Genomic DNA, 13,031 nt, shown 5'->3' on the forward strand with positions numbered 1-13,031 from the left:
AAATGAATTAAATGTAATGATGATGTGTTCCATTTCCATTCTAATCTTTATAAGTGTATACGATTTTATATATAACTCCAGAGCCAACCAAGTTCACTAAACATTTTACCAACTGATATTTTATCAAGAAGTAGCTTGTTTTTGGAGGATGGTTGGACACTAGGCCAAACTCCATTCTAGTAGTCAAATACTTAGATTGTATTGAAAAAATGTAGTTGACAAACAAATACAGGCTTGTAGTGAATATAGTTAATTGGGTGTTTCCCTCCATTTTACTTATACTGTCTACCATATGGACTTACCACATTTTCTCATTACAATAACTGTACTACATTCCTCCTCAGCCTTATGACATATATTTTTCTCATCCAAATTTCTTGTTTTCCTATAAGATGATATCAGCTGAGTGTCAGTGAGCTTAAAGAGACTATATGAAAAACAAAAAACTATTTTGAATAATTTACAGCAGCCTCTTCTTCCCCGTTGCCCCTCTGCCCACACCCAGGCCGCCCAACTCCATGTTTCACTCCAACTCTTATACTTGAAGTGAATTATGTATGGCTTGAAACATGATGACACAGCAGCAGTAGACAATACTCCTGTGGGTGTGCCATAAAGCTACCTCTGTTCCAATTTTGTCCCATATTTCCATACCCAGAGAAACCAACCCTATACGCAAACAGGGAGAATTCCTATAAAATAAGACATTTCGATGCATATGTAACAGCTCGCCTCTGGTGCTTCTGTCTTTGCCTTTTGCCAAAGCACTCAAGGCCGCCGTACTGAGCGAGCTTCCCCCCCCCCCAGAACATCCATGGGATTTAATTCAGAGTGGCACTTCACGTTGGCGACACAAGGTTCCCCTTTCTGCAGCCACAGTGCCTGGGTGTTGCTGTGGCTATAGAGCCTCGAAGGGGGCTTAAGGGCCGCAGGGCGGATTGAGAAATGGGACACATTATTTGTCCATGAAACATTATGTGACACAACATGACACCAGCCCATTTGTATGTAAAGGTAAACATTTCAGCGTGACGATTCGACAAGAGCGGACAAGGCTCCTGTCAATGTGGTTTTATACTCGCAGCTGAGAAAGAGGTGTTGTGGCATCGTGCGGTGATGGCGTGTGCGTGTGTGTGTGTGTATGGGACTGTGTGTGTGTGTGCGAGAGAGTGTGCGTGCGTGTGTGTGTGTGTGTGTGTGTGTGTGTGTGTGTGAGTGTATAGTGCTTCTGTTCACAAATTTAATCCCCATAGACACAAGTCACTTGGTGCGGTCTGAAAAGGTGTTGTGAGGCTTGTTCTCTTGTTCTAGTCTTTTCCTGCTGAAAGCTCTGACAGACTGTTGAACACACAACTTCCCGGGAAGTGTTTTTTTTTTTTTTTCAACTGGGAGTTTCACCTGTCAATTCATTTGATTTAAAGAACTGTGTTTGTCAGACATGCTGCACACTCCCAGTAGCTCTTAAAACAGAGAGATTTTAGAGAACACATAAGGACTGTTTCTTTTATTGCTATGTCAACTCACTATGAACAAAGCCAAATAGAGTTTATTGTGTAGAAATAAAATCACCAAAAAGTGTTAAGGAAAAATGACTAGAGTGCAGCAGCAGTAGCATGTGAGGCTCTGCTGCTGCTGTATGACAAGCCAACATTACACTATGGCTGTGTTTCAGTTTATTCTTTCTGTGCGTGTGTGTGTGTGTGTGTGTGATCTATCTGATTGGTACATACTCTACCTGGCATATTAACTGCAACATACACTGAATCTCCCTATACAACCATCAGGCGTTTGCTTCTGCGCATGTCTATTTGAATTTATGTGGATCTGATGCCACTGGTAATACGGTGATTTAAAATTTCAAAGCTGCAATGAAATGATACTGTGTCGTACAATGAAAACGCACTGCTGATGGAAGTTGCTGTATATCCTGTACGCGTTCGGCCGGGTGAACAGGGAGCCGCTGCAGCACAGAGGGCCCCATATGGGTGATGCATGGGAGCCATTTTTGTTCAGAGGCACTGATCCAGGGCGAGTCTTTTTTAGAGGGAATTCCTCCCCTCCCTGGCTGCTTTGAAACAGCCTGGCTGGTTGTATTTACATACATACAGTATCCAGAACGCTTGCACCAATAACGGAAGAGGAAGCAGTTTGTGAAATGGAAGCTGCCTGTACAGAACTGAAGTGAACTGAAGCGGCCGTCACAGATTACTGTTACAATCCACATTTGAGCGGTGACAATGGTAGACGTGTTTTCAAAAAGATCTTTCAATACACTTCACCTCATATTTATGTTCCACAGCTAGTGCACAGGACAATCTCGGTGTTTTGCTACCAGCTGCATTGTAAGGAAGAAAGTGTTTCATCGTGGTTTCATCATTTCTCACTACACACCTGAGGTCAAGAGAACAATATGTGATTCTGAATTACAGTACAGTTTCTGTGAAATCCAGCCATCATCATGTCATCAAACTGACTAAATACAAGCACTAGTGGTGTTGAGGACACTTCTGGGGCTTTAAGACTTCAGACAAGTACCTCTGTAGTACACAAATGACCATCACTTGCAGACTATTGCCAATAAACCAGAGTGCCTGTGTCGAAAATCCTCTTTGGATATAACACTCCACCGAATGCACAGACCACAGGCTCCGGTGCCAAATGAGAGCGGGAGCCACCATGGCACATACAAACACCATCAAATGAGAACAATGACATGCTTCTTTTAACTCCCTCTCTTCAATAAAGATCACTCATCAGGCAGAACCGTCCCTTTGGAAAGTGTGATTGGAAGTCGGGGACTCTGAATCCCTGTCCCGGCCACTCCATCTTCAACACGCCACTGGTCTGGACTCTCAGAGATGAACCGCTGAACCGGACGCCTCCATTCAGCCACTCTCCTCCACCTTTTTAAAATAATAACGGTAAATAACGGCAAATGCATGGGACCCAAAATCAGGCAGCCGCATCACAATTTCACTGAGGCAGTGAGGCATCCCAAACCTGCATCCAATTTAGATAGATATGGGGAGGAGAGGAGACAGAGGGCCCCCATATGCACTGCCCAAAAACAAAACAGATGCAGGATACTGTGCATGTGTGTGTTTGTGTGTGTGTGTGTGTGTGTGTGTGTGTGTGTGTGTGTGTGTGTGTGACAGTGATGAGACAGGAGGTGCAGCCTAACCTTTGGAAGGAAACAATCCAACTCTGTGATGGCCTTTCCTGTGTCTGACACGCATGGAGAAACCTCTGGAATCAGATGGCATTCAAACTCTGATTCCCTATCATCGCACCATCCGCTCACTATGATGTGACGCCTATAGTTGGATATACAGAGTTCACAATTATTCTCATGATATGGAGGGGGGAAAAAGATGGATGTTAATGTTATACAGTCTGTATTGGAGCCGGGTGGCATAATAGTCCTGTAGTCTACATGTAATAAATATGACTGATGGCGATAGCCAGTGTGTTGAATTACATTTACATATAGATTTACATTCCCATCAACATGTAATAATGGCATAGGCCTGAAGGTCCATACTAGTCCCACACACGCACACACACATGCACACACACACACTATGTGTTCTGACATTTCATAGTTAATATTTTCGTCTTATTGAGGAAGGTGAAAAACGGCAAACATCCATCAGACTGACAATAGTCTTCATAGTGAAAAAATAGTGTAGGACCCTGCTGGGTCTTTTGTCTGCTGAAAGAGATATGATGCCTTACAAGTAAAGCAGCTCAGTTGGCAATTCCACATCAACTTTAATAATGACATTTTATAATCACAATATGCTATTTACAATAATGTAATTTCAGGGTATTCTCAAAGCACAAAGAATATGTGTAATCACAAGTTGGCCATTTTTTCCATAACAGCACAGCTCTTATTTGAGATCCCTTATTTTGAAGTTACATTTTCCATCCATTTTGTTAGATCTAAACAAATGAGACCAAGTCTTGCTTAACTTCAGAGATCTGTCAATTAAGTGACAGCATTGTAGTCAATACCCTCACAAGAAAAATCTTTAGTAGTCCTATAATAACTTTAAAAAGGATACTACACAAATATCACAGCAAAACTATAAGCCCCTTTAAGGAATAGCATAGGGATATTATTGGACTATTATAGTGATATCATAGGAGATTAAAAAAACAACCCCATTAAGTACAGTAAGGTCACTATGGAGAATCACAAACACAATGTAACTCCCTATAGGAAGATAATAGGAATATTATGGTGACTTTTCATTAGGCTAGGTTTGGGTGCTACTATGTCTATGAGTCTTACTAAAAAACACTGAAATCACGCCAGTCCACCACTGTAAATACCGGCATAACATTTAGCATTAGAGAATGACTCGTTTCTATTGCCACCAGCAGTCATGCTACACTCCAACTATCACGGCGTTCTTTCTTCCTGGAGAGTGAAACGTTACGGTCGGCCAACCCATTTGCCTTTGACGAACCCGGAAGTTGCTGGTCTGTCTCTCTGGCTGGAAGCAAGTGAGCAACTCCGAAACCTTTAGGTTACAGTTTATAACAAAGGTGAGTTTATGCTGTTGACACTAAATATGAAACATGGCCAGAGGCGGCTTGTAGTCGTGCGACAATAGTCATGTTTACGTGTTTTTATTGTCCGTGTTTAGACTGAAAGTGCTTCATTGTTTACATCCGACCGGCTGCTGTGGTGCTGTGATAAACACGTGGACAGATAGGAGGAACACATGCTACCTTAGGACTGTCGATATTTATCAATAACTTGAATATTGATTTGTAAGCGACAGTTCTATGGCTTTCTTCTTGATTTTAGTCCAATTTAGCCTCAGTCGTTTGGTAAAAGCTCCCTGTAGCTACAGCTGAGCTGACTAGTTGGGCATCACATCATCTGCTAGCTAGTTAGCATGTAGCTAGCCGGGCTACCGCCAAGCTAACCTGAGGGACAGGGCAAAATCAGTTATAAAGCTGTAATTGTTGTGATTTCGCTAGTCTTACTCGTGTAGTCACTCTTGGGCCATGCGTTGTCATTATTGTCAGGATCCTCTGTCTCTCTCTCTCACACTCTTTTCTCACTGTGTGTTTACCTGACCAGTCCCCCATAGTCTCAGGAATAAATGGACCATGAATAACCCTGCACACTATTTGTATACCACCAGAGACAGGACAGTGCATTTATCCATTTATTTTCCCCTTCCCTGTGACTCTTGTCCTCTCTGAAGGAGTGACACAAACAAAGACACACTGACTGAAAGGGGCCACATGCTCACTCCTAAAACACATTTAGATAAAAGTACTCGGCCATCTGCTGGCTTCTGGTCTCTGTGCACTGCCAAACTTTTACACATACTCCCTCTCTCCCACACAAACCAGCAAGACTCCTCTGTCCTTATTCCCTGGTGGGAGGCTTGTGACCGCCTAGCGTGGCGTTTCTGCGGTGTGTGCGGTCTGGGAGCCAATCATCTCCAGCCATCATGGCACAGACACGCAGGACTGGCCAGGGCAATGGGCCGGTGTCCCTTCTCTATCCCCTGTGTGTGTGTGTGAGAGAGAGAGAAAGAATGAAAGAGAGATTGGCAAAATGAGAGACAAAATGTATGTTTTACTGAGTGTAGCCTATAGTTTAAAAATCTGTGCAACAGAATGAATTCTATGAGTGCAACTGACCCATGCTCTTTCTCAGTTGTATTAACAAGCCCTTATGGATTTCAGAACAAGACCAAAGTCCATGTCTTTCATGTAGACTGTGTTCGCTAGTGCCTACTTATTCTAAAGTGTTGTGGATGATAGTAAAGGTAACTGTATAGTATGTGATTTTGAATGCAGTTTATCCAGAAAAGAGTTAAGCGTAATTTTAATTCCATATATTGTAATTGTGTGTGTTAAATTCGAGTGTAAAATAAGGATGATTTATTTGTCCTGACGACTTGATGACTATAATAACCCCTCTTTGTTTTTGTCTGTATATCTTCTGTCCCTGCAGTAAGCTTCAGCCGCTGAGTTGCCATTTCTCCAGCCGTAAGTTTCTGAATGAATTCTAGAATTCTAAGTCTTCTGAGTTCCCAAATTAAAGCAGTTATTTTCTGGTCAAAATACAATATTTAGTTATAAGACAGTAAGGAGCAAAGGAAAAATTGTTATTAGTGAAATTAAGTTGATACTAGCAAACCAGTTGACAGTTGAGCATCTGCGTTTCCATAGCAACAGCACCAGTATGTACACAAAGCCAGGTAGCTAAAGCTTAAACTAATAACATGTAAATTGTGTGTGTGTGTGTGTGTGTTGTAGAGACCAGCTAGGTGTGTGCACGTATGTGTGTGTGTGTGTGTATTGAGGGTGTTTGTGGTGATGTACTGTAGCTACCAGGACCGGAAGGAGTTGGAGGATGAACTCTACCGAGAGGAGGATGAGGAGGACTCTGAGGGGTCAGAGGTCAACAGCGAGCTGGAGTTCCACCTCTACAGCCAGCTCCACTACTCCTCCAACACCGGGGAGAGGGTGGAGCAGGAAGATGGAGGAGAGAAGGAGCTCAAGGAACTTGAGGTGACTGAGAAGACGGCAGGCGGTGACGGAGAATGGAAAGACTCTGGACAAAGACACAGTGCGAGCGGGCTACAGAAACACCTAAAGGGACACACCGAGGTGCAGCAGAAGAGGCGGAAACTGGATAAACAGAAGAAGGGGAAAGCTGACCCTAAAGGTCAGAGGTCGTCGTCATCGTTTTTTCAGGAGGTCATTGTCATTGACTCCAGTACCGATGTCATCTCCATCTCCGAGGACGACACAGACGACGGGGTCTGTGCCTTCAAGGGTCAGAAGTCACGCCCCCTGCAGGCTTCCACCCCGGCCCAACAGGTAGAGAAAGGGAGAGAAAGACAGTGTGTGTGTGTGTGTGTTTGCATGTGTGCATGTTTGTGTATTTGTGTCACAGGGTTCATTTGAATTACTGCATGACGTAATTACTGAATGACCTCCTAGGTAGACCACTCTAAATTTCCATCTGTACTGACAAAATGTAGTATAATTAAAAATTTGAGGAGTAACTCTCCTCGCTACTTTGACTTCACAAGGTGATTATCAGTACCAAGAACGCCAAGTCGATGTCCTTCGAGAACGTTCTTCCCATGTTGTCTTGGGGAGAGCGAACTTCTCAAGAACACGAGCACAGAGAACACATTTTTACAGTTTGAAATTATCACATCATCAATTATATAGCGCTTTATACAACAGTGTTTTAATATAAACAGTTTATGTGTTGCTTGGCAATACTTGGTAGTGGAATCCTTTGGGAACTGTTTTTGTTGGTGGAGATGAATAAAATACAAAAATCATAATCTGTCTCAAATTACCATTAATTGATAAATTGCTTTGTTTATAGAACTGCTGTATAAAAGCAATATCACACTCGAGGTTGTGCTGTTATATCAGTGTATGTATATGTAAATGTATATGCATATACAGTATATGTATATCAGCACGGCTGTGATTCGGTCATAGGATAAGATAATCACACTGTGCTGATATATAGCCTTGAGTGTGATATTGCTTAAGTGTAATACTAGTTATACGTCATTCTCGCAATGAATCTCTGGGCTTCAAGTTAGTTCTCGACAGCCAAATCAAGTGCATGCTCGATATTTTGTGGTCGGCAAGTAAACTTCAGGGATCTTTATCCATCCTCCATCCTTGGTGATTTAAAATGTATTAAAATCATATATCGGCCATTAGATATTATGTCAAAAACATGACCTAATGTTTCGTTTTGTGGCCATTTTGTGTCTTTCTTTCTTTGAATTCACGCTGCTAGCAAACACATCTTTGAGCTACTGTCCAGTGGCTGATTTGAGCCAACTGATTGACAGCTGTTGGGGAAGTGATGCTGCAGCAATCAGTGGGGCAATGTTGTCCAAAAGTTCAACTGTAGCCGACTTTTTTTCGCACTTTACAAAGAACAAAGTGAATCTGGTTAACAGTGGCCAATGTTTTTCTTAGAAAATGAATGGGAAGTCTTGGAATGGGAATGACTGTTTTATCGGGATGCTTGCAGTGTGAACTCACGGTTAGAATTGGATCAATTCAGTAGGGGATGCAAAATGGCACAACTGAAAGCATCCTATTGACATATGGTTGTTTGGTTGTCTAGGCAACCCAGAAGAGGAAGAGGAGTCCCAGTCTGGGCCTGGTCGCGGACTCTGTCAGCTCGGGTTCAGAATCAGAAGAGTCTGAATCAGAAGAGTCTGAATCCGAGTCCGAGTCTGATTCGGACGGTCTGGAAAACTGGATGATCCTGGGTCGAGGGAAGCAGGACGGAGACCAGTGCATCTCGCTCAACTTGGAGGGAGAGTCTGACAGCAATGCAGGTGAGTCTGTGTGTTTGTTTGTGAATGCGTGCAAGAAGGTACACTCGTGCACTGTGTGTGTGTGTGTGTACTGTTTGTACTGGGTGCGTTGTTTAAGAGCTGTGCTATATGTTTGTATGCTTTTTTTTTTAAAGTCAGTGAGAGTTTGAATGCGTGTAACTGGGAGAATTGAAGCAGGGCATAATTTTGTCTGGTCCAACTCGTTCAGAACACTTAGCCTACCTGCAGTACATTGATAAGGAGCGGAGCGGGCACAGCGATGGGGTACATGGCGAACAAGCCGTGTGCGTGCATGTTTGTATGCACATATGCAGTGTCTGCGTGTGCATGTTTACAAATTTGTAAAGCTCTTAGCATTCCCTGCACTCTCTGCCCAGTCGCTCGCTTCTCCGATGCATCTTCAAGTATGTTTGCGTGCGCACGTATTGATATGTATGTGTGCGAGCGCTCGTGAGAGTGTGGATATTTGTGTTTATAAAATACAGAATTCTAATCAGCATGCGTGTGTACATACACACACATACCAACAGTCATAACGCTAATGCCAAAAACAAACAAACGGAAAGACAACAACGCAGGAAGAGAGGGTGGGAAAGGGGGGGTTGGGAGAGATGGGAGTAATCAGAAAAATGAATAAAAATGTTCCCTGCAAATCTCTCCAGATCTACACATTATCTTAACCTGCAGCCTCAGCAACCTCTCCAGCTTCTCTCTCGCCCCCCCTCCCTCCTACCTAACACTCTCCCCATCTCATTCTTTTATCCTATTTTCTCACTATTGTGCTCTCTCTCTCTCTGTCTCTCTCTCTCTCTGTCTCTCTCTCTCTCTCTCTCTCTCTCTCTCTCTCCCTCTCTCTGTGTTTCTTCCTCATTTGAATTTCCCTGGGCTGATGTTTCTGCAAGAGTGCTCCTGCTCACTGCCTCCTCCACACACAACTGGGGTAAAGGAGGGGGTCTGGAGCTAGTGGGAAGGCTTGAGGTTTTGGCCTGGTTTTGGGAGGAAAGGAGGATTTTGGATCTCTCTCTCTCTCTCTCTCTCTCTCCCTCCCTCTCTCTCTCTCTGTCTTTCCCTTGTCTGGCCTCTCTCTGTGATCTTTGGAGCTTGACCTCATGTCTGCACACGGGGGGTCACAGGGGTGTGGTGTGGTAGGGGGCTTAAAGCGGGAGGAATGGGGGGATGTTAAAAAAAAAAGATGAAAATAAAGGCAAGGAAATTTTAGGAGGGACTGGCCTGGATAGTCTTGATTACCCCTCCTCTCCTCTCTCCTCCCCTCCACTGGTGTAGGTTTAATCCTGTTTGAAGGCAAGATAGTATACATCGCCAACTGAAATTGAAGGTATGGGAGAGGAATCCTGTCTCAGGCTATTGAGATGCAGCTGGTTGCATCCTTGGCCTGTGACTACAATAACCGTTACATCCATAACCTGGGGCTGTTGGATAAATATCGAGATTGATTTCTATTTTATATGCCATGGCGTGTGTTGATTCCTGTGGCCTGGGTGCCTTGCTTGTGTTTCCTCGTTGCTGTGTGTGTGTGTGTGTGTGTGTGTGTGTGTGTGTGTGTGTGTGTGTGTGTGTGTGTGTGTGCGCGCACGCGCGTGCGTATGCACAGAGTAACAGGTTTACACAGCAGTGACTAATAGTATTTGTACGCCTAAACCCCATCTCAGCATCACCATCAAATCACATTCACTACACTTAGTCTGTGAAGAGCTCTCTCTCTCTCTCTCTCTTTCTCTTTCTCTCTTTCTCTCTCTCTCTGTCACCTACAGAAATTGAATCCTGTCGCACTTCTCGCTCTCTTTCTTTCTCTGTCTTTCTATCTCTGTCTCTCTCCCACATGGTGTCACTTGTTCACACACATACTCGCGCTTTTACAATCTAATCTTTTGTCACTCCCTCTCATAGGGTTTTTTTCCAAGTACATGGGCACACGTACACACACACACACACACACACACACACACACACACACACACACACAGGGCCAGAGTGGCTATCTGTCACCTGGCTGTAAGGGGCAGCTGTTGGTGGGAGGGTGGCTAGAGACCGTGGACAAGGAAAACAGAAGAGGAACTAGAGAAAGGGGGATGAGAGAGGGCCGTCTGCCTGTCCTGGAGCCATGCAGCAGCAGCCAGATGGAACAAGAGAGAAAAAGAAGAAGGGCTTCCCAAAAACCACATCAGTGACTCTCCCACCCGGAGAGGTGTGCGTGTACATGCCCGTGTATGAATTTGGGGTGTAGGCGGGGAGTGCTGAGGCTAAACTTGAATCGTAATGGTTAAAGCTCACTCAGTGGTCACACTTTTTTTTTCACTCTCTTTCGCTCCCCCCCCCCCCCCCCATTCTCTCCCTCGCTTTTTGTCCCCTCGGTCTTGGTCAGTGCACACCAAACTTTGTTTGAGGCTTAGAGAGTCAGCTCTGGCTTGCTATCGGGGTGGCCGATCACATCAGTGTGTGTCTGTGTGTGTGCCACTGAACGTCTTGGTGACTTAGAGAGCCAGTGAGTGTATGTGTGTTTGTAGCCAAAGGTTAGCTCTCTCTGCCCCATAGAGGAAGAAGGTAAGCTCTTCTCTTCTCTTCTCTTCTCTTCTCTTCTCTTCTCTTCTCTTCTCTTCTCTTCTCTTCTCTTCTCTTCTCTTCTCTACTCTACTCTTCTCTCCCCTTCTCCACTTTCATCATTTTAGTAGCGTGTTGCTCTCCTCTCTTGAAACGTAATTTCTTTCTACAGTATTTTATAGTCTAGTCATGTTCAAATTGTTTCCACAGTCTCATACGTGTGTGGAAAGAGTTGTGGCACGAGGGGTTTCCACTCTGTACTTTCATATGTGTATGTGACTGAGTGATAGAATCAGAGGTAAAGTAGGCCCATGGTCCTTAACGCCTGTGTATGCTCTGTGTTAATGTTGGGGAGGCTGTCAGTGCTGCTATGGGCCTGAAGCTTTTACTGTGGCGACATGCACCCTGCCGTGGGTGCTGACGCCTCAGTAGGCCTTTGTATATTTTGAAGTGTGTTTCGTCCTAACTTAGTTTACCAGATGGTGATGTACAGTAAGAACTGAGTCAGACAGTAGTGGAATATGGATTTTGTTTGCCATCGTGTGTGTTTTGTGTGTGTGTGATTATGAGTGAGTGTGAGCGTGTGTGTATGTTCAGGGCATTGGGATGGTAAAATGAGATTACAATGGCATGTGGGGGTACCACACTAGGGGTGTGGGTGTGTGTGTGTGTGTGTGTGTGTGTGTGTGTGTGTGTGTGTGTGTGTGTGGGTGGGCGGGCGGGCGGTGCAGAAGGGAGGCATGGATAGGATCAGCTCTTATCTTGGCTGCCCAGTGCCACACGAGGTGTAACGCCACACCCACACTACCACACAGTGTGTTTGAACAGGCACACACACACACACACACACACACACACACATACACACCATGAAATCGCTGTGCCATAGTTTAACTCGTATTATCTCCTGTTTTTCTATAGGACATGCAAATTAGATTAGCCTACTGTGTAGGCCTAATATTAACGCATGCAAAATAAATCATAGAAATTCAGTTGAAAGCCTTATGCATTCATTTAAAAAAATGCTTTTCATTGAACAATTATTTGATGCCAGCGGCCATTGAAATTTAATAACAACTCTAATCTGGTAAATGAAACAACAGCTTCTTCATAATTCGAAGAATACTTTAAGTAAATGGTCACAATATGACAGCCTTGCTGTTGTCCTTCGTCCTCTTACTATTTCCTTCTGCCTGACACCGAAAACAAGTTGACTTGTTTTGTTGAAAGCAGTCCAGATAAATTCAATCTGTATTACATTATCATCTGTGTTTAGAATAGATGATCGATGTTCGATGCTTAGAATCATTAGAGATGATTTTTCTTGTTATTTTGTTTTGCTCCTGATGGTACCTGTGGTTATTTGCAATTTTTGGACATATTGATCAGTGAGTATGACATTGTGACTGCTATGCTTGTGGCATTAATTTATTTCAGAATGATATGTATCTATGTTGGATCAGTCTCTTAGTGTTGCAATGAACTAGACACTTTTCAATAATTATTATTTTATTGGAGGTACTCACAATCTTGAAGGAAGTTTCAATAAATCGCGGCTTTTTCCCTCTCACTCCACTTCTCCTTCTTCCTTTCTTTTTTCATGTCGTTGCTAGGCAGATCCGCTGTCAGGCCACCGCTGGCGAACGCTTACTGTACTTCAACCCCTGACCCCTAAACATAGATTTACACCCTAGCACGCCTTACAGATGAAGAACGAGAGATCGTTAAGATCAGCTAAGTGAAGAACTGCAGGAGGCAGGCAGTAGAAAAAGAAAGGAATGGGAGGCAGCACTTGAGTATGAACTGTAGAGAAATATGAATGGAAGGACGGACAGCAGGCGCAGCGACAGAGAAAGGGAGCGAGGGAGAGAGAGATGAGCGTAGGTAAGCTAAACTGGAAGAGACAGGCCTTGAAAAGGATCGGCCACGGTGTTGCCGCCGGTCAGGGCCGGTGGTCTCCAGGCTCAGATCTCAGAGCAGCTCGAACACGGCCGGATCTCTGTCTGCACAGCTCCCTGACTGACATCCAGCGCTGTCCGACTCTCCTGCCTTTCAGCTCTTATAGCTGAACCTTCACCGGTATCACTTCACCTGGCGCAGCGCTATACA

The 13,031-nt window shown here is 44.1% G+C and overlaps 1 protein-coding gene across 4 annotated transcripts in view; it reads left to right on the forward strand.

Annotated features, from left to right (window-relative positions):
* Nucleotides 1–4,475: 4,475 nt before the first annotated feature.
* The window catches only part of zcchc7 (zinc finger, CCHC domain containing 7), a 45,159-nt gene continuing 36,603 nt past the window's right edge, over nucleotides 4,476–13,031 (forward strand). The window contains exons 1-4 of one of the 4 annotated variants that reach the window (XM_078291451.1): nucleotides 4,476–4,554; nucleotides 5,987–6,021; nucleotides 6,292–6,858; nucleotides 8,147–8,363. In XM_078291451.1, coding sequence (XP_078147577.1) covers nucleotides 6,352–6,858; nucleotides 8,147–8,363 — 724 coding nt within the window. In that variant the 5' untranslated portion in view covers nucleotides 4,476–4,554; nucleotides 5,987–6,021; nucleotides 6,292–6,351. Of the gene's footprint in view, nucleotides 4,555–5,723; nucleotides 5,799–5,986; nucleotides 6,022–6,291; nucleotides 6,859–8,146; nucleotides 8,364–13,031 lie in introns of those variants that run through there. The other 3 variants (XM_078291448.1, XM_078291455.1, XM_071923259.2) reach the window with 3 other exon arrangements.

This window comes from Centroberyx gerrardi, chromosome 3, assembly GCF_048128805.1.
Source record: "Centroberyx gerrardi isolate f3 chromosome 3, fCenGer3.hap1.cur.20231027, whole genome shotgun sequence".
NCBI classification, from domain to species: Eukaryota; Metazoa; Chordata; class Actinopteri; order Beryciformes; family Berycidae; genus Centroberyx; species Centroberyx gerrardi.